General features: G+C 35.6%; 1 protein-coding gene across 1 annotated transcript in view; it reads left to right on the plus strand.

Moving 5' to 3' along the window:
• The window catches only part of LOC309606639 (ankyrin repeat domain-containing protein 17-like), a gene marked incomplete at its 5' end in the record, with an annotated part of 100,177 nt that overhangs the window by 25,197 nt on the left and 47,966 nt on the right, over positions 1-27,014 (plus strand). The window contains 8 exon segments of the mRNA XM_082343934.1: positions 9,685-9,856; positions 10,999-11,446; positions 11,891-12,046; positions 13,934-14,083; positions 15,439-15,716; positions 15,719-15,762; positions 15,766-17,072; positions 22,895-23,094. Of these exon segments, the coding sequence (XP_082200060.1) occupies positions 9,685-9,856; positions 10,999-11,446; positions 11,891-12,046; positions 13,934-14,083; positions 15,439-15,716; positions 15,719-15,762; positions 15,766-17,072; positions 22,895-23,094 (2,755 nt within the window).

Genomic DNA, 27,014 nt, shown 5'->3' on the forward strand with positions numbered 1-27,014 from the left:
TGCCACTCTCTCACTTCGTCCCAGCTTACCTATCCCCCTCCCCGTGTCCTCAAGTCCATTCTCTACGTCTGCGTCTTTATTCCTTTCCTGCCCCTTAATGCGTACCTTTTTAAATGAATGATTTCTCTTGTATTTTTCTCTTTCAGGCACACTACAGTATCATTCCCATTTATTCCCATGGGGAATAAAACACTCCAAACAATGTACAGTTTGGGCAGTCCCATAGCTGCTTCTTTACTCTCTGTTCCTATCAATAACTGTACTCTAGAATGTAATAGTAGGAAAAGAATTGGTTGGTATTGAATATTATGGAATATATATTCCGCCATATTTCATCTTTTTTAAAAAGGTTAAAAATGCTATGAAGTTTAACATATACTTTTTAGATTTATAAAGGATATGCAGTGATAGTGGGGGCTGGGGCCCCCCACCCCCATGCAGTTGAAAATCAATGTGTAACTTTACACTTGGGCCCTTCGTATCTGCAGTTTCAAGTCTATGGATTTCAACCAACCACAGATTATGTAGTACTGTAGTACTTATTTATTTTAAAGAATCCGCATAAAGTGGGCCTGCACAGTGTTGTTCACAGTTCAATTGTATATATAACATTTTTCATTTGAGTCAGGTCCATTCTTTTTAATTAGACTTACTGACTTTGTTAAGCTATATATTTCATCTCACATAAAGAAAATATGAATTATTTGAAACATTTTGTTCTAAAGTCAATGTGAAAATACACTATTATTTTCTGAAAAATATATTTAAAATCAGAGTTCTTCATTTTAACAACTTTCTAGTTTAGATTCTGATCAAATGAAAATTAGCTTTTTTGGCCACTTTGAAGTTTTAATTGAATATGAACACATTGAGAACAGATATTGTTATAATTATTGTAACTGTTACTTTATCTATTTTTAATATTCAGTTTCATCAAATATTTATTTAATGTTTACTAAATACCAGGCAATGAAATAGGGCCAAGTTGTATGACAGATTATGTATTATTTGAGTCTTCTCTGTAAGAAATATTATTACCCTCATATTACAGATGGAGAAACTGAATCTATGGGAAGTTAAGTAACTTGCCGAAGCTAGGCTAAGGTTTAAATCCACTTTTTTTATTCTAAATTCCCTGCTTTCCTCTCCTCCCTTAATTGAAGTCAACCTACCTTTTAGTGCTTTCTCCTTATAATATTATAATATCCTGTTTTTGCATTACACTCTCGTTTTTAGATGTTAGAATCGCTAAGTAATAGTTATTTCATAATACTGTTTCTTTTTGCATTTTTATAAATCTTAGAAGGCATCCTTTCTATAGCTGAGACATAGATATCTGTTTTTAAATAAAATCTTTAATTGTTTCATACCTTTGTTGTTTATACGTTACATGAAATACATTTAGAGATTTACTGCATACCTGTGGATCACAAAGTCAAGAAGCAGCTTTTAGGAATGTCCAATTGTGCATGTCTATTCTCAATCAACTTCAATGATTTTTTTTCTTTTTTCTTTATTACAATAATGTGTTCAGTTTAAACTGTGAACTATGCAAAGATAACTAAAAGAAAAGCATACGCCATCATTGTAAGGTAACTGAAGTTCAAAACCTGGTATGGTAATTAACTAAAAGTCCTCACTTCTAACCTTTAAAGCCTTTTAAGACCTTACATGTTCTGCCCACTCACACCACTTCTTACACCTGTCTGATCTTATTTTACTACTTTCTCTTGGTCACTTTGCTCTATCCATAATGACCATCCTTTTTGCTCTTGCTATGCCTTCTGCCTTGAATGTCACTTCACTTGCCTCATATTTTAGTCTCCCTTTTACATTCTTCCTACTCTTCTTCCCTTCTTTATTTTCATCTTCTAACATTCTAAATACTGTATTTTACTTAGTTATCTTGTTTGTCTCTCTCTACCACTAGATTGTGTGAACTACAAAATGGTGCCTGGCATGCTAGTAAACATTTGTTGAACAAATAAATATCCATGTATATGAAAACTGTACTTTTTAAAAATTAGAATCATGCGAACATATTACTCTAATACTTGCTTTTCCCTCTCTCAATAAGTGAAGAATATTGTCAACTGATAGTGATTTATAACTGCATAATATACTCCATAGTAGGTTCGTTTCCAGTTTTGTCACTACAAATAATGTTGCAATAAATATCATTATACATATTTCTTTATATTTTGGTGCTTTTATTTTTATGGGGTAAGTTTCTTCACTTGGGTCAGTATATTTTAAATTTGATACTTTCAGAATATTTTCCTACTACCATCAGCAATACGTAAGTGTTGTTTCCTTGAATTCTTGCCAGTCTTTCTTAACCTAGATGTTCATGCTTGCAGAGCCTCAGGTTTAAAGCAGTTCAAAAGGAACTTCTTTCAATGTCATTGCATATTTTCCAGTATTAATTCCTAATCATAAATTAATTAGATGCAAATTCTTCTGCATGCACTGATACTTTATAAACAGTTTTGAATGGGGATGGTACATAGATAGAATTCTAGACTGTGGATGAGACTCTTCTTTCCTGAACTCCAGCCCCTTTCTATTTCTATTTAAAAAATGATCAGATTGAGATAGGGTTTGGTTCACTATTTTTTATGTATGATTTACATCTGGAAAAATACACTGTTTTGCCTTTTGAGGCTCAGTACATTCTGGCTCCACCCTTTCTGATTTAGAAGTATCATTGCAGTGGTCTTGTCTGGTCTGACTTGGATGCTCTGCACGGGTAACTTACTGCTTGTGTGAAAATGCTCCTGTGATCAACCTTTCTAATTTGAAAATGTTGGGTAATAGGTTTGTAAACATTGCTGCTGAGAATACTGCTCATTATATTCATCAGATTCCCTTATCTCCTTATGCAGCAAACACTATGTGGAAGAGTCCCTGCTCTAGAGCAGTTCATCTGGTCTAACTGTGGAATACTCTGGCAGTTGATTGCATCTTCTCTTAGGACATTAACAACTAGGTTATATTTTGGGCTGTTAGAATCCATAGTGGGTATTATTGGTCTGCATTTTTAATGTTTTACCCCTCTACTTTATCACTTATTGTTTTTTCTCTTTGTAAACTTTCATAATCTTTTAGGGAGCTACGTATGGTATATTTTTAAAATATTCCTCATAGATGTGTTCAGTTGGGTTTTTTGCCACCACTGAAGCTATTAATATGCCCACCTCACAATCTCAGTTTCATACATTTCATTCTCTGATTATCACCTCTTGTCTTTTCAACTTTACTCCCTCTAGAATTCTACCTCCAGCAATCCTAAAAACATTCTGTCTACCAATAAATTGTAGGATCCATTTATCGTACCACCCTTCACTGGCCTTACTCTTTTCTTTCTCCTTATTCTTAACTGAAGCCTAGTAACTAAAGGTGTCTAAGGAAAAAAAAGCATTCAACCTTGATGACTAATTTGACTTTAAATGTGTGACAGTGAACCCTTTAATGCTGCCCAGTAGTCATACTATATATTTCCCTAGTTTAATTTATTCTCCCACTCTTCTAGACCATTCTTTCTTTCTCCTTTATCCTGTGACTTCTGGTACATCCTCTTCTTCAACCTCAGTTGATGACCTTGCATGCTACTTCCGTGAGAAAACTGAAGCACCAGAAGAAAACTGCCAGAGACTTCCCCTACCTCATCTTCCCAACCCACCAAGCCCTGTACCCATATATTTCCTACCAATTACTAAATAAACTTGGAACCAATCCCTCCATTTGTGAACTACATCATATTTTCTGTCTGCCATCCCTTACTCAAAAACATTGTTGTGGCAGTTTTCTTTTCTTCTATATCATTTTCCCCCCTCTCCTGGATCATCCTCATCATCATAGAAGCTTCTTTATCCAATCTTAAAAAAAACTTTTGATTTTTCCAACACGTACCTCCCCGCCGCCCCATTTTCAGCTACAAGCCCATTTCTGCTCCCATTTGCAGCAAAACTTGTCTATTTTGGGTATTCCAATTCTTTTTTGTCTTGAATCTACTCCTACCACGTTCTCACTCCTACAGCTCCGCCAAAACTATGCCTTTACGGTCTTTGGGGACTCTCACTAGCTAAATCCAGTGATTATGTCTCTATCCTTATTGTACTAAGCCTAATAACACCTGACATACTCTGTTTACTTGGCCTCCATTACACTACACACTCTTGGCTTTTCTCTTATCTTCCTGAATGTTCCTTCTGTATCTCTAGTTCCTCCTCTTCTCCCCTCTGAGTTGGCAAGTCATTTAGCTTATTACATGATCTTCTTTATCCACTGGTCATCTCATCCTGCTTCTTACCTTTAAATATAATCTAGCTGATCCCAGATTTATATCTTTAGCCCAGACCTCTTCCCTACATTCCAGTCTCTTATATCTAGCTAGCTACTCAACATGTCCTTTTGGATACCTAATTAGACATCTCATACTTCTGTTCAAATGTGAACTCCTGATCTTTGCCCACTCCAAACCCACAGCTCTGTCTTGTAATTGCTCCGGCTAAAGATATTGATATCATGCTTGATTTCTCTCTGTCCTCCATTGTGTTGGAAAATCTAGTTACCTTTGCCTTAGAACTATATCTAGGATCCTAGTCACTGTTTATCACTTCTCACCCTGATTCAAGTCATGAATATCATCTTTTACCTGTATTTCCACAGTAGTCATTTATCTGGTCTCCCTGATTCCATCATTGCTCTGCAGTCTGTTCTCTATTTAACACTTAGAGTGATCCTCTATATCACTTAAATCAAATCACTCTTTTGCCCAAAACCCTACAGTGCCATTTCCCTCACAGTAAAAGATAAAAAGTCTTTAAAATGCCCCGTGGGACCTTAGGTGATGAAGTCTCCTGATATGCTTTCTGAAAGTCATTTTCTATTATTCTCAACCAGACTGGCCTACTTAAACATTCCAGGCCTACTTGAACATATAGCTTATATACTGACTGTTCTCTTTGCCTGCTCTACTTCAAATCTTTTAAATGTTTACTTAAACTTCACCTTCATGTTCCCCTACATGTCCCCATATACACACTTCTCTTCCTCTGCTCCAGTATTCCTGTTTTACATTGTACTTAACACCTTTTTAAAAAACTATATAATGTATTATGTTTGCTATCTGTGTGCCTCCCCCAGCAACTAAATGTAAGCTTCATGAGGGCAGGGATATTTTGTCTGCTGCTGAGTCCTAAGAGACTAGAACCATGCTTAGTACATAGTTATCAAAAAATTTTTGCTGGATCCTGCCCTTCCCTTCCCCTGTACTCCTTGATCTCTTTTTGTTATTGATACCACTACTGATTATTCAGAAATAACTGAAATCTTGATGTCGTTTTCAGATTCTCAATTATCTTTGCTCCGCATTCTCTATATCCATCAAATAAGTTAGTGTGGTAAAGTAACTTAAGCCAGTATCTGGCACATATTAACCCCCTAAATATTGATGGTATCAGTATCATCATCATCACCTTTAATTGAGCTTTGGCAGTCTCTTTATGTCTTCTGTTCCATCCTCTCCTAAATTATCACTTCTCGCCTGAAGTATTGCAGTAGGCTTCTTAACAGTCTGTCTATAAATAAATACCCTTGCCTCTGTCATCTTTTGCCTTCAGTTTAATCCTTCTTTGTTCCGATGTAACTTTTTCAGTTCCCATAGTTTCTGATACACAGATAAGATTGCCTTTACTCCCTACTCGAAATCCTTCAGTCTGTCTTCATTGTCTGCATGGGAAATTTCAGACATTCAGCTCTTCCTGTCTTCTCTAGGCTCCTCACTCACTGTGGTTTTCTACTCACATATCTCATTCACGTAACTGTATCCAAATATGCACATGGGGGACTTCCCTGGCGGTCCAGTGGTTAAGACTCCGCGCTTCCAATGCAGGGGGCGTGGGTTCTATCTCTGGTCAGGGATCTAAGATCCCACATGCCGCGAGGTGCGACCAAAAAAAGAAAAAAACAGATTTGCACATGGTATTTCTTTAGTCTGGACTGCCTCTCCCTAAATCCTTAAATTCTCATCTTAAAAAGCTTAACTCTCAAACATCAATTTGTTTCCTGAATCTATAATTAGAAATCACCAGTTAGGGAATTCCCTGGCAGTCCAGTGGTTAGGACTCAGTGTTTTCACTACTGCTGGGGCCTGGGTTGGGGAACTAAGATCCTGCAGCCAGAAAAAAAAAATCAGTTGCACTAGTGCTCTTTCTTTCCTTTTCCACAATGAGGTTATTTATTCTGCAATTTGACTCTTTTCTTCAAAACCTCTACCCTCCCCCACACATGCTCACAAACATGTAGTAGTTCCCCGGTAAATGAAATGAGGTCTAGGCATGTACCTTGTGAGAAAATATAGAATGTAGGCTGAATTTCTAACCCTGTTTACCTGCACCTTCAGACTTACTCGAGTCTCATGGTTTAAATACTCTGTTTTCATCTTTTCTCTTTCGGATCTTGTATCAGTTATTACCACCTCTCCCATACTTTAGTGCCTGCTGTTTCATTAACTCCTACCCTCTTTGTACAACTTCATGAAGTTAACTCTCCTAATGAAACCTTACCTCAAATTTAGTATTTTGTTTACTTATCTAAATATTTTAAGGGAATAATCTATGTCTTGTTGACTCTACTTTTCTTTTTATTTCTCCGTCCAGGACCATTTGCTTACTTCTCCACTAATTCAGTGAACTAACTATGGCAGAGGTCACCAATGGCATCTTATTGCCAAATCCAGAATAAGATTAGACATCTCATACTTGTGTCCTTACTGATACTTTGTGATACTTACCAATGTCGATTTGCCTTCCTTTATGAAACTCTTCTCCTATTGAAGCTGCTTTCTCCTGATTGTCTTCTTCTGCCTGATATATGCCTTTCTAAAAGTCTCATTTGGTCTTCCTTTTAATAACGGATATTCCCTCCCCACTACCTTCCCCCTCTTTATGTGTACACACACACACACACACACACACACACACACACACATTGTTATAGCCTTTTACCTTTGGTGATTTCCTTTAATTTATTAGTTTCAGCTACCACCTGCAAACTAATAATGCCTCTTAAGTCTGTATCTGTCTTGTCAAATTCTGCTTAGTTTTAGAGAGCTTCATACCTTGTAGGTCCTTTTGCAGCCATAGTCTGAGATCTCTCCCCCAGAAAGAAATTGTTTCCCTAGGACCTCTGAATTTGTATCTCACTTTTTAGTGAGTCTAAAGGGTTAGTAAGATCTATGAAATTATCAAAATACCAGGCTTATAACTTCAAAATTTAGAAATAAGAGTAACTACTTATCCCTTAGAGCTAAACTCTAAAATTTGATAATTCAGACTGTTGCCAGCGGGCCAGCCTCCACTGACTGAACTCTGTAAGCTCTGAGGCACATTCATACCTAAGGACCCAGCCACACCTATACACTAAGACCTCTCCCAGCCCATCACCCCTACCCACCCCTAAGGCCAGATGGTTTTAGAGGAAAGCCTGCTTTCTAGTTGTTCTATTTTTAAAAGTTCTTCCCCCCTTGAATACCAATCATAATTACTTCTTACCACTGGACACATTTTTAAAATCAAGCAAAATTAATAACTCATCTGGCTGAGCCAAAAGTCTTAAACCTCACTTGTTATTTTTATCCCCCTAAAGCTATTTCCTGTACCTTTCTCAAGGCTTTTTTGTCCATACAGATGTGATATAGATAAAATATCAGTTTTATGATTCCTGATTCTAAATTGGAGAGGTTAGTATCTATCTATAGCCACAGTTGCTTTGAAAATGTTTCTCTGGCACACCCTTCACCCCCCTTTCTATTCCTTCTCTTCCCTTTACACTTACCTATTTATTTCGTGAAAGTCAGCAAAACACATCAACCCCAGGCCTCCCTCACTGGAGCTCAGGCAAAGATGTAGAAAGTACAGCTCCTGAGGACAGGCATCTTAGCTACATTAAAGCAAGGCTGAATGAGCTGAGTCATACACGCTCAGTTCCTTCTTTCAAACTCACCAATCAGGTAGTACTCCTCCCTTGTAGTGAACTAGGGTGTGAAGGTCACCAATTACTGTTTTCTTCTCAGTCCTTTGGAAAGGTCAAAAGCTCCTCCTTTACTGGTCTTCAGAGGAAACTTGGGTACTTCTGGAAGACCAGCAAAAATTTCTAGGGGGTAGGTACTATGCAGACAATTTTTATATCTCCAGTTTCCATTTGTGTTCTTTCCTAAAATCCATCTGCTTGAGAAAGTATCTGGTGTTCTATAGATTCTCCTTAATTATTTACCTTTTCAGAAGCAAAGGTCATATCTCTTACCCAAGAGAATGTAATTATGGTGCGTTGCCCCAGGGTGTGAAAACTTTCAAGGTGGGCAAAACCTTTTAGGCACCCAACAGGGATTATTTCAAAAGGGAGGAGGAGTGTCTAGCAAAAGCTAGAGACTTAATTAAACGTCAGACTTTTTCTCAAGAAAAGTAAGTCGGATTTGGCTTATAAGTTTGTCTTTATGGGCTGGTTTCAGCAGTTAGGCTATTGTGACATTTTCCATAAACTGAGTATCATTGTTTTGACACATATTTAAAATACACACAAAATATATAGAAAGCTAGATTATATCAAGGAATATGTACTTTGAAAATGTCATTTAGAGAACACGCAAACAAAAGAGTTTGTAGATGATTTTACCATTTTATGAGCCAAAGAGGAAAATTTAATAGTTAAAATAGCTTATTAAGAGATGTTATTGGACTTTAAAACTTATTCCTAGTTTTTTTGACTGTGAAAGTCATATGTATCCAGTTTAACAAATAGAAACAATGTACAGTCACATAAAGTAACATTGAAAGTCACCATCTTTCTGCTACTTCTTGACCAAGCCCATGCTCTAGAGGTCATCACTAGGAAGCCTTTGATTTGTATCCTCTTAGCCTTTTTTTTTAAATTCCCACGGATAGATTCACATAAAGCACTGCCCCCCCCCATAAATGAGATCATTGATTTGCAATTTGCCTTTTTTTCCCTAGCAAATGTAAATTGTGAGCATTTTCCCAGCTATACATTTATAACTTTTAATGGCTGCCTAGTATTCTGTGAATGTATACTGTTGTTAATTTATCCCCACCCCCGACCCCACCCCATGGATTTACCTAGTTTCCATTTACTACTATTGTAATCAGCTTTGCAATGGAAAGTATTGAGCCTATATTTTTCCACTAGAGGTAGTCATTTTATAGAATATATTCTTAGGATAAGCACTTTGTAATTTTCATAGGAGGCTTTCAAATTACCTTTCTAAAAATGTTAATGTTTATACTGACAGCAGTGTAGGGAAGAATTTTCCCAAACTTTTGCTACCTGATATCTTTTTGAATTTTCCCAAATTAATGAACAAAACATGGTAGCTTGATAGTTTAATTTATATTTCCGTAGTGATTATGAAGTTATGTATATCTTTACATTCATCCATTTTGAGATTAGGTTGTCTTTTATCATTAATTTGATCTTGACATTTAAAAATATTATTTTCTCTTTACAGTGATTTGAGTATGATCTTGATCAAACAATGAATTGAACTAAGATGACTTTGAATTGTATGGTATCCCAGTACTCTTAATGATAAAATGACATTATGTGACAACTTTTTTCCAAGGTAAATTCCAGTGTTATAATTCTGTTTTATTGATTCTTTAACAGTTAAGGGAAGAAAGCCGGAGGCTGGCTTTGGCTGCAAAAAGAGAAAAGAGAAAGGAGAAGGGAAGAAAGAAAAAAGAAGAACAAAGAAGAAAACTAGAGGAGATCGAAGCCAAAAATAAAGAAAACTTTGAACTCCAAGCTGCTCAAGAAAAAGAAAAGCATAAAGTTGAAGGTATTTTCTCTAAACCATCTAATTTGTTTCATGTAATACATTCTACTCAAAATTATATTTCCTTAAATATCAGTAACTTCAGGTGAAAAAAGATCTCTACGTTACTAAGGCCTAAAGTATTTATATGCTATTTTCATTTATTGACTTCTTCCCAGCTTTTTATTATAAAGAATTTCAAACCTACACACAAGTTGAAAGAATAATGAAACAAACACCTGAAATACCCTTCACCTAATTTAAAAATAAACATTTTACTATATTTGCTTTATCTTTTTCTCTAAATATACATACATAGTTTTTTCCTAAGCCGTCTGAAAGTAAATTACACACATCTGACATTGCATCTATAAAACATCAGCACACATCCAAGGAATGACATTTGCTTACATAATTGCAATACCATTTATAATACCTTAAAAAATTAACAGTAATTCCATAATTTCATCTACAGTCAAGACCATATTCAGATTTTTCTTAAATGAGGGAATTATTTTTAACAAGGTTCTAACTAAAAAATTATTTGAGATGAGGATATTGTTAGAAAGAACCATTGTCATTAAACCACCAAATATTTATGCTGTGTGTGTGTGTTAATTTCCCCCTCCTCCAGCCTTTTATTTTGAAAAATTTCAAACTACAGAAAAGTTTAAGGATTAGTATAATGAACACCTGTAAGTCACCTAGATTCATATAACATTTTGGCACATTTGTTTATCTTTTTTCCTCTCTCTTTTTTTGAATAGTCTTATATATGTTGTACACATCATACGAAATTACCCCTAAATACTTGAGCAGTGTTTCCCAGTAAAAGAACATTATTTTACATAATCACAATAACATTATTACACTTAAGACATTTAATAATTATGTAATAATATGTAATATACAGTACATATTCATATTTCCCAAAGTGTCCCTGAAATATTTTTTATAACTGCCTACTATGCGTTGTTTAGAACTTAGGGACAGAGAGAATAGATCAGTCATATCCATCTCATTACCAGTGAATGCTGGAATGACTGATAACTTTATATCTAATAGTAGTAGTAAAGTAAATTCAGCGTTTATTTTGTCGAGTGCTTAAAGCTAAATATATGCCAAGAACGCTAGAACTTGCTAATTCAGTATTGCTACTTCTACAGATGAGCCTGCAGTCTCGACAGAGCCTCCAAGTGCCACAACCACTACTACCATAGGTATATCTGCAACCTGGACCACTTTGGCAGGTTCCCATGGTAAAAGAAACAATAGCATAACTACAACCAGTTCAAAGAGGAAAAACAGGAAAAATAAAATTACTCCAGAAAATGTTCAAATTATATTTGATGATCCACTACCAATCTCATACAGTCAGCCAGAGAAGGTGAATGGAGAGTCCAAGAGCAGCAGTACCAGCGAGAGTGGAGACAGTGATAACATGAGAATTTCCAATTGCAGTGATGAAAGTAGCAACAGCAACAGCAGCCGAAAGAGTGACAATCATTCACCTGCTCTGGTCACCACCACTGTGACCAGCAAGAAGCAGCCATCAGTTCTGGTTACGTTTCCAAAGGAAGAGAGAAAATCTGTTTCTGGCAAGGCTTCAGTAAAGTTAGTTCCAATTTTCATTTTCATGATTTATAGTATCATTATGAAACACTTTGTTGCTGAATTTTTTAGTAAAGCAGGCAGATGAACAACTGACAAAATAAGGGTTTGTCTTTGCTCTAAAGAAGGCATGATTTCATTTGAATTAAAGAATTACTGTGTAATTTCTTCGTTTTGGTTGTTAAACTGAACCCATGAAGAGTATTGATTATGGTTTCTCAGGGATTATTATTGTATTTCAGTTCTGCTAAATTTGACCTCTAGATAATATCTTCTTAAAATTGGCCCTTCATATTATGCTAAGTATTGAAAAGTGAAAAATAAATTTCTCATTTATTCATCATAGTATTCTTAAAATAAAGAATCAAATCATATAATAGTTTGCCTTTATCATTAAAAAATTCTACATCTCTTCTATATTTAATGTGTTTTTCCTCCCTGTTAAAGATTGTCAGAGACTATCAGTGAAGTGACCAGTAATTCTCTCTCCACTTGCACAAAATCTGGTCCATCTCCCCTTTCCTCTCCAAATGGGAAATTAACAGTAGCAAGTCCTAAGCGTGGACAAAAGAGGGAAGAAGGATGGAAAGAAGTTGTAAGAAGGTGACTGATTATTTCTTTGATTGTTTTTCTCATTTTTATATGTGCTCTATTTCACAATGAAGCATAGTTTACCTTACAGTTAAATTCCCCTAACTCTTCCAAAGGTTGCAAACAAACTGGTGGCCCAAGGCTGCATCTGGCCAACAGAGACAACCTATACTATATTTTAGAGGGAAAAAAAAAAGTATATGTTAACACTTTTAAAATTGGGAAATTTTACATAAAAAGTTAGATCATTGTGGTGTCTGCTTGACCCCCATGGGTATTGGTATTTGGTAGTGAACTAATTTATTTAAGATGATAGATTGTCTTGTTCAGCTTTGTAACCTCAGAGCCCAATATGTAGTGTCTACTACAAACTTGTAAATATTTGGAGAATGAATTAAGTATTGGTTTTAAACTACTCTTGTCTTCAAATCATAGGATACCTTTATTTCAAGGGTTTTAGGACTAAAATAGTTTGCTGTATTTTGCTTGGAACTTTTAAATAATATGTGTTAAAAAGTAAAACAACATCCCAGAAACTAAAAGGTGGTAAGATACCAAAGACCTAGAAAGGATGTGATCCATTATAAATCTTTAATAACCTATTTTAAGGAACTCTCCAGAAATTCCATCAAATAATTAAACTTTTGATTGTTTTAAAACAAAATCTGTAGTGAACCAAGCTTATTACTGTTAATCTCAAGACGTACTGTACATTTTTTATCTTATTTTGGGCCAACACTTCCCCTCAACCCCCATCTCTATCTTTATCTCTTTCTCTGTCTCACACACATTCTTTTGAACTAACTGAAATCACAACATCAGAATACTCTCTGTACAAAAGTAAGAGAATTCAGTTTTCCTGCATGTATTTTATATTGTAGTATGCAAGCAAATTCTTAACTAACTTAAAATAATGATCACTGACTGATTATTATGTCCTTTAGGGAAAAAGGAATTATCAAGTAACTTAGTTATGTATACAAAAGGGCAGGGATCATACCTTACCATTTAAAAAAATAATGTATAATTTCATAGTTAATCTATTCTAAATAAATAATTTACTTATTCATTGAAGCACAATTGGCTCCTTCTTTTTATTGAGAGTTATACTGTTTTTCTTTTAGAAGTACTCTTTAATTTAGACTTGTCAGAAATTTATATCTACCTTTCCTGAATCTGAGTGTTTAAAATTGTAATGTAATTTTGTAAGTTTTAGGTGGGTTTTGCTTTCTTTGGAATTCCAGCAGGCTTTTCTCTTTCCTCACACAACTAAACATCCCTTAGCAAGTTTCCATATTTGTGGATAATCATTTTAATGCCTCTAGAAGAATGCAAGGCAGCAATGAATTTTTAGTATCATCCTTTCAGTTATGTATTAGGGAATAAAAACAATCAATGTGAGTCAAATACCCAAAGGTACCCACAAGAAGCCTTTCTTGACTCCTTAGGGTAGATTAGATGCCCCAAGCAATGTGTCTTTATGATACCCTATTAGAGCACTTACAACATCGTGTTGTAGTTTTCTTACTTGGTTTCTACATAGTCAGTATATGTGGGCAAGAGCCCCTGTCTGTCTTATTTGCCATTAGTATTTGCATTAACACAGTGTATATCTACATGTATGTGCTTCACAGATATTAATGAAGGACGAAAGTCAAAAAAGCAAACAGTTTTTGGTAATGAGATGAGAAGCTGTGGTAAAGCTCACTCTCTCTCTGTCTTTCTCTTTTTTCTGTGGCTCTTAGTTGCCTTTTATCACTTAGAGTGAGAGTAGGTAGAAGAGGCTTATTCGACAATATTCTGAATTTACAGACACATATTTTAGTAATAATTCTTATTTTAAGTACAACCACTGATACTTATGATTTATATTAATTTATTTTTGCAGCTGTTAAACAGGTCAGAGAAAGTATCTGTTCCATCAACTGTGATATCCAGAGTGATTGGAAGAGGAGGTTGTCATATTAACGCTATTCGGGAGTTCACTGGTGCACACATAGATATTGATCAGCAGAAAGACAAGACAGGAGACCGGATAATAACTATAAGGCAAAGTTTTGTCTCTTACGGTTTTTTTCTTTTGTATTTTGTTGCACTAGAGCTTAATTATCAATATATATAAGCATTTGAGTTTTCAATGGAACTTTGTATTTAATAGCATACTTTTTTAAATGGGAATTTGATTCGTGTTTAAGATAAGCTTTACAGTTTTTTTTCTTATTCATATGATCTTGTGAAGTATTTCAAAGGGCTTTAAAGGAATTTTTCTTTTGTGTGTGTATGGCAAAGGTTTGAATAATCTTTTCCTTATAAAAAATTTTAATATGACATTCTTAAAAACTTCTTTTTAAGAAGGAATGGGTTTCTAACACATTCTAATCTGTAGTTTTCCATCTTTCTCTTAAATTAGCATTTGAGATTTGTTATTCTGAGATTGTATCCTTAGAATATGAGCTCAGTAATAGATTTAAATCTGAAGTGGATATTTGTTTTAAATTGAATATTTGAACATGTCTATGTCGAATACCCTTAGAGTAAAGATGATATTCTAAGAAATCATAAATTTGGTTGTGAGAGACAGGTGCCCTTCCCGGTGGTAGAGGGGCAGATAGTTTTTTAGCCTGCCTCAAGAGGAAGGAGGCAATTAACCAGCTCTGTTTTGCACTTATCCCCTTCTCCTATCTTGTTTATCCCTCCCCTGGGATAGGTGTAGTCACAACTTGCCTTACCCAGAGAAGAGGGGAAGCATATACCCTTTATAAGTAATTTCCCCCTTAGGGTCTCCATAAGGCTTTCCGTTCAATCCAATATTTTCCTGAACATCCAAGACTGGAGTTTGACCTTATGGCCATGGTTGTCATTATCAGGATTCTTCTCTCATTTTGAGACATCTGTCCAAAAGAGTTACAATAATCACTCTACTAATAGAGAAACCACTAATAAATATAAATGGGGTCATCTAAGCTACCAGGATTTAAAATAAAATACTGTTTTCTTACTCAGTGGTATTATTTTTCTTGCTTATTTGTACTGCTTTTGATATTGATCAGCTGTTTAACTTCATGGTAACAATATGGATTACATAGGATTTTAAAGTGCAATGGTTTTTCTGTCTAGAATGTATTTCACGGTAGGAAGATGATTGCTTAGTCTGAGGAAACAATAGTGAAATTAAATTTCTTGGAAAAGAAGTCATTTACTTTTCCTTTGAAAAATATAGTGGTGTGTCAGGACAGTTTATTGCTTTGTTTGCATAATACCTCAAAAATAGTCAGAAAATTGCTTCTTAACTTTTATCTGTTCTTTGTATGTGTGTACATACACATACACACACGAATTAATTTAGGCTTTACATATTAAAAAGGCGAAATTGGACCTAATTTTTTTTTTTTGTCAACTTATAGGGGTGGCACTGAATCAACAAGACAAGCAACTCAGTTGATCAATGCTCTGATCAAGGATCCAGACAAAGAAATTGATGAACTTATTCCAAAGAATCGTTTGAAAAGCTCCTCAGCAAATTCCAAAATTGGGTCATCAGCACCTACCACCACTGCTGCTAACAGTTCCTTAATGGGAATTAAAATGGCGACTGTAGCTCTGTCATCAACATCTCAGACTGCCGCAGCACTCACTGTGCCTGCAATTTCTTCTGCATCTACTCACAAAACCATTAAGAACCCATGAATAATGCGAGGCCTGGTCTTCCAGTTTCTCTTCCATTAGCATAGCCTCCTCCACAGTGTGCACAGGCTTTGCTTGCTGCTCAGACTTTCCAGCGGATCCGTCCACCAAGGTTGCCCATGACGCACTTTGGAGGTACTTTTCCACCAGCTCAATCCACTTGGGGTCCTTTTCCTGTCAGGCCTTTGAGCCCTGCCAGAGCTACTAACTCGCCTAAGCCTCACATGGTGCCTCGCCATAGCAATCAGAATAGCAGTGGTTCTCTGGTGAATTCAGCAGGTTCTGTAACTTCAAGTCCAACAACTACAACCAGTTCATCAGCTTCAACGGTGCCTGGTACATCTACAAATGGCAGTCCAAGTTCACCTTCTGTTGGAAGGCAGCTTTTTGTCACAGTTGTGAAGGCATCCAATGCCACCACCACAACAGTCACCACCACAGCAAGTAACAACAGCACTGCACCCACAAATGCCACATATCCTATGCCTACTGCCAAAGAACACTACCCAGTATCATCCCCATCTTCCCCATCACCACCAGCCCAGCCAGGAGGGGTTTCTAGAAACAGCCCTTTGGATTGTGGAACAGCATCTCCAAATAAAGGGGCATCTTCCTCTGAACAGGAAGCAGGTAGTCCACCAATAGTAGAAACAACAAACAGTAGACCTCCAAACAGCAGCAGTTCTTCTGGGAGTTCATCAGTTCATTCTACTCAGCAGCAACCTCCGGGATCTGTTTCTCAGGAGCCAAGACCACCTCTTCAGCAGTCTCAGGTTCCTCCCCCGGAAGTTAGAATGACTGTTCCTCCTTTAGGAACAACAAGTTCTGCTCCAGTGGCGGTGCCTTCTACTGCCCCAGTGACTTACCCTATGCCTCAGACACAAATGGGATGCTCCCAGCCTCCACCTCAAATGGAACCCCCTGCTATGAGACCACCCTCTCATGGCACAACTGCCCCTCACAAGAATCCAGCTCCTGTGCAAAATTCATCTGTTGCAGTCCTCAGTGTCAAACACATTAAAAGACCTCACAGTGTCCCCTCTTCTGTCCAGCTACCTTCGACCTTAAGTACACAAAGTGCTTGTCAAAATTCAGTACATCTAGCAAATAAGCCGATTGCTCCCAATTTCAGTGCCCCCTTACCATTTGGGCCCTTTAGCACATTGTGTGAAAGTAGCCCTACTCCTGCTCATGCCTTCTGGGGAGGATCTGTTGTTTCATCTCAGTCAACACCAGAATTTATGCTATCAGGAAAATCCTCATATTTGCCAAATTCAGATCCTTTACATCAGTCTGATACTTCCAAAGCTCCAGGTTTTAAACCACCATTACAGAGACCTGCTCCAAGTCCCTCAGATAAGTTTGTATTTTCTGACATTCTTCAGCTGCTCGTTTCTACAAATGATGTTGAAACTCTTGGTTATTTTCTAATATTTTTACTCTGTGACTGGGTCAGATAGACAGATTGTAGTACTAATTCAAATGCTATTGTGAGTATTGAGTGTGTCTAGTATGGCATTATTACTTTTTAAATCTTTTTAGAAGCTGTAATGGATTTTTATCTTAACTTTACTGTAAATAAATTTCTTCATCAGGTATATTTTTCTCTCTCAAAATAAAGAAAAGGGGACTTCCCTGGTAGTCCAGTGGTTAAGACTCCGCACTCCCAATGCAGGGGGCCCAGGTTCGATCCCTGGTCAGGGGAATAAATCCCACATGCCACAACTAAGACCGGGAGCAGCCAAATAAATAAATATTTTTTCTAAATAAATAAAAAAAATTTTTTTGAAAGATCTCATAATTTAATAAGATAATGACATCAGAAGTTTGTTTTTAGTTCAAATAAAAAATAATTACCAAAGATTTTTAAAATTTGATTTCACTTCCGACTGTCTTTTTTGTTTTAAAAATAATGAGAAAAATATAGAGCTACATAGTTCAATAGGGTAGGCACTAACTATATGTGCTATTTAAATTTAATAAAATTAAAAATTCATCTCAGTCAAGCTGGCCATTTTTAAAATTTTTTCCCAGTTTTGTTGAGATATAATTGATGTACATCACTGTATATGAGGTCCAGGTGTAGAGCATAATGGTTTGACTTACATACATTGTGAGATGATTACGGCAGTAAATTTAGTTAGCATTCATCATCTCCTATAGATACAATTTTTAAAAAAAAAGAAAAAGGAAAAAATATTTTTCCTTGTGATGAGAGCTCTTAGGATTTAGTCTCTCTTAACAGCTTTCCCATGTATCATACAGTAGTGTTAACTGCCGTTACTATGTTGCGCATTACATCCCTAATCCTTACTTATCTCGTAAGTGGAAGTTTGTACCTTTTGACCACCTTCCTCTAATTCCCCCCCACCCCACCTCCACCTCTAGTAACCACAAATCTGATCTCTTTTTCTATGAGTTTGTTTGTTTGAGATTCCACATATAAGTGAGATCATACAGTTTTTGTCTTTCTCTGTCTGACTTATTTTACTTAGCATAATGCCCTCATGGCCCATCCATTTTGTCAGAAATGGCAGGATTTCCTCGTGTTTTTGTGTGTGTGTTTTTTTATGACTAAATAATATACCATTGTGTGTGTGTATGTGTGTGGTATATATACATATATGTATACATACCACAGCTTCTTTATCCATTCATCCATGGATGGATACTTAGGTTGTTTCCATGTCTTAGCTATTGTAAATAATGCTGTTACGAACATGGAAGTGTAGGTATCTTTTCGAGTTAGTGTTTTTGTTTCTTTTGGATATAGTTCCAGAAGTGGAATTGCTGGATCATGTGGTAGTTCTATTTTTAGTTTTCTAAGGATCCCCCATACTGTTTTCCATGATGGTTGTAGGCTGGTCATATTTCAAGTGCTTCCTTAATAAGCACATAATGGCTGGTAGCTGCAATATTGGAGAGCCCAGATATTGAACACATCTATTAACATAAAAAGTTCTGTTAGACAGTGCTGATATCTAAAGAGGATCTAAAGATCTGGTTTTGAGTGACTGCTTTTTCTTTTTTAACTTTTTACTTTGAAATATTTTTAGATTTATAGAAGAGTTCTTCTATAATTACCGCAATTTCCCCTAATTAAACATTCTTACCTAAACACCATATATTTATTAAAACTAAGAAATTAATATCGGTACAGTACAATTAACTGGACTACAGACTTTATTCAGATTCCACAGTTTTTCCAATAATGTTCTTTTTCTGTTGCAGTGTCCAGGATACCAAGTTGCATTTTGAGCTCTGTGTTTTAATATGAATATTTCAAATAATTAAAGATAATTTCATTGAGTTATTCGTAGTGAGGTGGATGGACCTAGAGTCTGTCATACAGAGTGAAGTAATTAGAAAGAGAAAAACAAATACTGTATGCTAACACGTATATATAGAATCGGAAAAAAAATATGATTCTGTAGAACCTAGGATCAGGACAGGAATAAAGACGTAGATGTAGAGAATGGACTTGAGGACACGGGCAGGGGGGAAGGGTACGCTAGGACGAAGTGAGAGAGTGGCATGGACATATATACACTACCAAATGTAAAATAGATGGCTAGTGGGAAGCAGCCGCATAGCACAGGGAGATCAGCTCCGTGCTCTGTGACCACCTAGAGGGGTGGGATAGGGAGGGTGGGAGGGAGACGCAAGAGGAAAGAGATATGGGGATATATGTGTATGTATAGCTGATTCACTTTGCTATAAAGCAGAAACTAACACACCATTGTAAAGCAGTTATACTCCGATAAAGATGTTAAAAAAAAAGTCTACCATTAAAGCAATAACAAAATAAGAATAAATAAAGATAATTTCATGCTAGAGATAGACAAACCTATGGTCCATGTGCCAAGTATGGCATACTACCTGATTTTACATTTGTGGTTTTTTTTTAATTGAGTTATAACAATTGTGTAAGATTTAAAAAAAATTTTTTTTTATTTTTAAAAAGAATAATATGTGACACAAAAAAGAGTACATTCAGAACTTCCCTGGTGGTCTAGTGGTTAAGAATCTGCCTTCCAGTGCAGGGAATGTGGGTTCAGTCCCTGGTCGGGGAACTAAGATCCCACATGCCACGGGGCAACTAAGTCCTGGTGTTGCAACTAGAGAGCCCACCTGCTCTGGAGCCCGTGTACCACAACTACAGAGAAGCCTGCGTGCCACAACTAAGACTCGATGCAGCCAAAAATAAATAAATAAATAAATATTTAAAAAAAAAACAGTGCATTCAAATTTCAGTGTTCATAAATAAAAGTTTTGTTGAAATACACCTATGCCCATTCATTTACATATTGTGTTATGGCTGCTTCCATGTTCTGCTGACAGCCTAAAACTATTTATTATTTAGCCCTTTACAGAAAGGTTGCCAACTTGTTACGTGTTATTGAAGAGATGACATTCTGGGACTAAAAATTTCTAAATATAATGGGAACTGATTGTTATTTTTACGTCTTTCTATAACACATAAATATAATGTAAAGAACATGGTCAGTAAATATTTCCTTGCTGGGGGTTGATTGAAATATTTTCATATTTCACTTTCAAAAACACTTTCTCTTGAATACTAAATAGAATCAATATAATTTGGTTGTAAAAGCTTCATATGCTAATTAGTACATTGGAAATGCTTTTATTTTTTTCATTTTTTTATTTTTTAAGAATTTTTATTGGAGTATAGTTGATTTACAGTGTTGTGTTAGTTTCAGGTGTACAGCAAAGTGAATCAGTTATACATATACATATATCCACTCTTTTTTAGATTCTTTTCCCATATAGGCCATAACAGAGCATTGAGTAGAGTTCCCTGTGCTATACGGTAGGTTCTTATTATCTATTTTATGTCTAGTAGTGTGTATATGTCAATCCCAATCTCCCAATTTGTCCCTCCCTGCCCCTTACCCCCTGGTAACTGTAAGTTTGTTCTCTACATCTGTAACTCTATTTCTGTTTCATAGATAAGTTCATTTGTACTCTTTTTTTAGATTCCACATATAAGCAATATATGATATTTGTCTTTCTCTGTCTGACTTCACTCAGTATGACAATCTCTAGGTCCATTGATGTTGCTGCAAATGGCATTATTTCATTCTTTTTTTATGGCTGAGTAATATTCCATTGTATATATGTACCACATCTTCTTTGCCCATTCCTCCGTTGATGGACATTTAGGTTGCTTCCATATCCTGGCTATTGTAAACAGTGCTGCCGTGAACATTGGGGTGCATGTATCTTTTTGAATTACGGTTTTCTCTGGATATGTGCCCAGGAGTGGGATTGCTGGATCATATGGTAGCTCTGCTTTTAGTTTTTTAAGGAACCTCCGTACTGTTCTCCATAGTGGCTGTACCAATTTACATTCCCACCAACAGTGTAGGCCGGTTCCCTTTTCTCCACACCCTCTCCAGCATTTATTGTTTGTAGATTTTTTGATGATGACCATTCTGACCGGTATGAGGTGATACCACATTGTAGTTTTGATTTGCATTTCTCTAATAATTAGTGACGTTGAGCATTTTTTCATGTGATTTTAGCCATCTGTATGTCTTCTTTGAAGAAATGTCTATTTAGATCTTCTGCCCATTTTTTGATTGGGTTGTTTGTTTTTTTTGATATTGAGCTGCATGAGCTGTTTGTATATTTTGGGGAGTAATTGGAAATGCTTTTATATTTCATTTTTGTAAAGTTGGAATTTAGTGAAAATACTTCACTTTTCAAAAAATGTGAAATCTAGGTAATGTGTTAAGACAGACTAAAATTAAGATTTAGAGAAAAAAGAAGTAAATTCTTGTTTTGTGGAAAAGTATAGAAAAAAGACGTGCTCCATCGGGAGGTAAGGTTTTGGGGTGTACAGTTGGTTAGAGCCAAAATTAGCAGTGAAGTTTAACTTAAGAGTCTATCAGAGGGAAGTATTAGATTCAGGTCAACATAGGCATGTTTGCCTTTACAGCTATACCACTATTTCTACACCCTAGAAATTAACATTAATTCAGTAATAGCACCCAATATGTAGTACCATCATCCCAAATATACCCTTTATGCCTGTATGTTTCTTTTTTCTCTCCTTTTGATCCAACCAATCAAGATTCACACATTGCTTTTGGCTATTATGTCTCTTTGATCTCCCACAGTCTAAAACATCTCACCATCTTCTTTTGTTCTTCTTGACATTGAATCCTTTGAAGAGTCCAGTTGTACTGAAGAATGTCCTGCCTTTCAGATTCACCCGTTTTCTCAATCTGTGGTTCCATTCTGGTTAAACATTTCTAGCAGGAACATCAGATAGGTAATGTTTGAATCTCACACTGTATTGTATCAGGAGGCACTCAATGACAGATTGTCCTTCTCTTATCTATGGAAAGCATGGCCACTTAGTTAAGATGCTGATTGTCAGATCTCTCTATTATAAAGTATAGCTACAATCTTTTTTTTTTCTCCTATAGTTTTTTTCTGGTTTGTTTTCAGTTTTGTGGGGTTTTTTCGGTTTTGTTTTTGTTTTTTTATTTTAGTAGCACTCTTAAGTTCACAGCAAAATTGAGAGAAAAGTACAGGGGTTTTCCATATACCCCCTGCCTTCACACAGGCATAGCCTCCTTTATTACCAACATCCCACTCCAGAATGGTATTTTTGTTACAGTTAATGAACCTACAGTCACACATCCTTATCAAAGTCTGTAGTTTACATGAGGGTTCATTCTTGGTGCTGTACATTCTGTGGGTTTGAACGAAAGTCTGGTATAGTAACCATTATACTATCATCCAGAGTATTTTCAGTGCCTTAAAAATCCTTTGTGGTTTGCCTACTCATCCCTCCCTTCCCCATACGTTTTTTAAAGGTAAAATTTTATACAACTCCTTGGCCACCAAACCTATTTAAATTCTAGTGTTAATATTAAATCTATATGTATTCTATAATAAGTAATAAAATGTCAAAATTAAAAGTAAATGTAAAATGTTTTCCTTGGTAATTTCTTTTTTATAGCTATCTTTATAAAATAAAGGGGGAAATAATGAGTGGAATGACTGGAAGAAGTAAGCAAGGAGAAATTTTTTTAATAATCTAAAATATTTTTGGATATATTAGGGACCTCTTGGAATTTTAGGTTTTTCTAATTATATCTCCTAGGGGTAACTATTATAAATTATGATTCTCTTCTACATTATAGGTATTGTCAATATGGACTCACCATATGGTTCTGTAACACCTTCTTCTACACATTTGGGAAACTTTGCCTCAAACCTTTCAGGAGGTCAAATGTATGGACCTGGGCCACCCCTTGGAGGAGCACCCACAGCTGCTAACTTGAACAGACAACATATTTCCCCGCTTAGTTTGTTGACTCCGTGTTCATCAGCATCAAATGGTGAGTAATATACACTGTAGTTCCAGAGGAAGAGTTTGTCTGTATGTTCCCTTAAAAAACAAAAGGTTTTAAGTTTTTCAAAGTTTGGAATTTTTAAGTTTTAAATCTCTTAATAATTTAAATTCTATAAAAATGTAATTTGTATTCATGGCAATCTGAAATCAGGAGGACTTTAAATAGAATTTCCAGGTTTTTAAAGTATTAGAATCAACTTCGGCTCTATCAAACCTAGCATATTATATTGAAGTTAATTTCTAAGAGGGATCATTTTTTGAGAAGAAAAAATCTTGTTGTATCATCTATTGATTTACATTTACTTTCAGGTTTGAGAATATAGCTCCCAAGAAGAAAGATTTGTAGCCTTAAAAGTAGTATAAATATCATGTGCTTTTGGTCTACCTTTAAATCTCATCTATTACATAAATAATACAACTGATTTCACATTACCAGATGTGTGTTTTTAACTGTAGTCAGACTTTGAAGCATTGATCAGATTTTTCAAACCAAGGAAGATCATTCATCAATAGGGAATTCAACTCACATTAAGAGAATTCCATAGTGAGGCTATTATTTGTGGTTATTTATTTATTTAGCGAGGAAAAAGGCATCAAATTGCTTTCACCTTGAGGAAATTTTAATAAGAATCCATTTTTTTTTAAACTACTAAATTTCTTTTAACAATGTTAGAGCCCAGTTAATAGAGACTTGTTAACTGAATGAAAGAGTAAAAAAAAATTAGTATTTGAGAGATGCATATGAAAGTACATTGCCAGTGAAAGCATGAAGTAAGGTGTAGCATATAGTGAATTTACATATTTATAGTTTTTCTTGTGTTTGTCAAATAACAAGGACTGTCACTTGGAATATTAATTATCCTTGTACAGGTGTCCCTAAGTGAAAAGAAGTGGTTTAAGAAAGAATTCAAAGTGACTGTGATAAAAACATGCCAGAAACAAAGTGAGAAGTATGAAAATAAAGTACGAATGTAAGAAGAAAAAAAGTTTACAGCAGTTCTCATTGAGGATACTTTACCCATCTTTGAAAAAGCTTTAGAAAATTTCTTACGAATCATAACTGAGATAAAGTGAATATAGTATAACATAGCTACTTAGCCTGGCTTATCTAAACATAAGCTATTAACAGAACACTGAAACTAAATATAACTCTAAGGAATAACTGATTATGACATTTTAGTCTTAACTATCTGGCTTATAAGGAAAGGTTATAGCCTCAGTTATTTAAAGCTGTATTCAATGCAATATAAATTTCTGTGTACTAGAGGAATATGGATATTTGTTTTATTTATTTAGTTTATTATAAGGAAGATTGATAGGTATATATTGAATGGAAGGTAATTCACTCTGTATTAAAAATTGGTCTGGGCTTTCCTGGTGGCCAGTGGTTAAGAATCCGCCTGCCAATGCAGGGGACACGGGTTCGAGCCCTGGTCCGGGAAGATCCCACATGCCGCGGAGCAACTAAGCCTGTGCACCACAACTACTGAGCCTGTGCTCTAGAGCCCGTGAGCCACAACTACTGAAGTCCGCGTGCCTAGAGCCCATGCTCTGCAACAAGAGAAGCCAACGCAATGAGAAGCCTGCACACTGCAACCAAGAGTAGCCCCCGCTTGCTGCAGCTAGAGCAATAGAGAAAGCCTGCGCACAGCAACGAAGACCCAACACAGCCAAAAATAAATAAATACATTTATTTTAAAAGTTGGCCCCCAAAAAGGGGGGGAATTCCCTGGCGGTCCAGTGGTTAGGACTCCGAGCTTCCATTGCCAGGGGCACGGGTTCAATTCCTCGTCAGGGAACTGAGATCCCACAAGCCGCGCCACGTGGTGCAGCAAAAAAAAGAAAAAATTGGTACTTTATCCTAATTCAGGATTCTCTCCCTTTAGGGAGGTGAATTTGAAGAGATTTTAGGGCAAGTTACAACAATTAAGAAAAAAGAAACCCAGAAAAGTAAAATATTGAGGATTACCAACGAACTCTGTTTGTAGTGTAGCTAATAACCATATGTTAAATGATAATAATAATAACAGTAACAACAGTTAATTTACTGACGTTTAGATACTTTTCAAGGTAATTTTCCCCCCAGATTGCCTTTGTCAGCAAAATCCTATTATAAACAGTTAGGTGAGCTTAGACAAGTCATTTCAGTGAACCTCAATTTTCTGATCTGTTAATATCTACCACACTGGATTAGTTTATGGAGTAAACGAGATAATCTACTATTACTATTAGTCTACTATTATCTACTATTACTACTATTATCTACTATTACTGTTGGTCTTTCTTCTGTTTGATGATAATGAACAGTAAGTGTTAGTCCTGTTTTCTAATAGTTTCAGAAATGTACTAATGGAATGGTGACAGAAGAGCGAACGTTTTTATAAATAGCCAGTGATTAAAAAGTCTGAAACATAATTTTTGAATGATTTTACCTGCTTAGTTTTTTCTTTGACTCCTCTTAAAATTAGTTTTTATTCCTAAGTATATAACAGATCTGGATCAGTGTCTTCTGAGTATGTTGAGCTGAAACTAAACCGTTATAGGAATAAAAACATCTTCCTTAAAATATCTACATATGGGTGATTCATATTCACCTATTTATATATAAAAATAAGGATAGTCTTTGATTTTCATGTTCATAAAAAAATAGGAATTGGGAGAAAAGATGTTAAAATTGTAACATCATTGCTATTGAAATGTGTTACCTGAAATTTTTTGGTAGTTAATCTTTAAAATAGAATGGATTCTCAGAAGCAGAGAATGTTTTAAAATAAAATAAAACATACTTACTGATATTAATGTTTATTACTTTAGGAAATACATTAGAGATTTTTTTTCCCCTTTTGAACCGTGAACCAGTCAAGGTAAACATGTTGCATTTGATTATATCTCTAGGGTCTTTAAAGAGTAGCACAAAGAACCGGTGTATATCCCCCCACCCCCACTCACTAATTGTTAACATGTTGCCACATTCCTCCCTTTCCCCACCATGTATCCCTGTGTGTATGAGTGAGTGAGTGTGTGTCTGTGTATGTGTGTGTGTCGAGTATGTGTAGGGGATTGTAGGGTTTTTTATTTTCCTGAATCATTTTAGAGTTAGTTGCACATATCAAGCTGATTTCCCCTAAATACTCCAGATTATAATATTTTGGAAGAACAAGAACATTCTCTTCCACAGCTACAGTGCAGTTGTCAATTTCAGCAAATTTTACATTGATACGTTACTATTATCTAATGTATAGTCCATATTCACATTTCATCACTTGTCCCAATAATGCCTTTATTACTTCCTCTCATTCAAGATTCAAATCAGTATCACAAATTGCATTTAATTCCCATGTCTTTTAGTCTCAGACAATCTGGAACTGTTTCCTTAGCCTTTCTGTATCTTTCAAAGAAAGCTTTTTTTTTTTTTTTTTTTCAGATTATAGGTCAGTTGTTTGGTAAAATGCCTCAGTTTGTTTTTCTGATATTTCTTCATGATTAAGTTTAAGTTATATATTTTTGACACGAATATTAGTATTAGTCAACATTGCACTGTTCTCACTGACATTAGAAGGTATAAAATATCAGTTTGTGCTATTAATGGTGCTGTTAACTTTGATCACTTGGTTTCACAGATTTCTACACTGTCAAGTTGTCATTTTTCCCTTTGTAATTTATAATTAATCTGTGGGGAGTTGCTTTGAGACAATTCTTATTCCTCATCAGACTTTCAGGCAGAATATAAGGGAAGGGGGGGGAAGAAGTAGCACTTACCTCAGTAGAAATAATCGTTTTAGTTTTGTAACCATGTTAATGTTTATAAATTTAAAACAAAACCAACCTTGATGAAGGGAAAAACACTAAAATTGAATGCAAATAGAAACAAGTAAACCTATCTGTATTTTAGATTATTAACATAAA

Source organism: Balaenoptera borealis, assembly GCF_965194805.1.
Source record: "Balaenoptera borealis genome assembly, chromosome: 11".
NCBI lineage: Eukaryota > Metazoa > Chordata > Mammalia > Artiodactyla > Balaenopteridae > Balaenoptera > Balaenoptera borealis.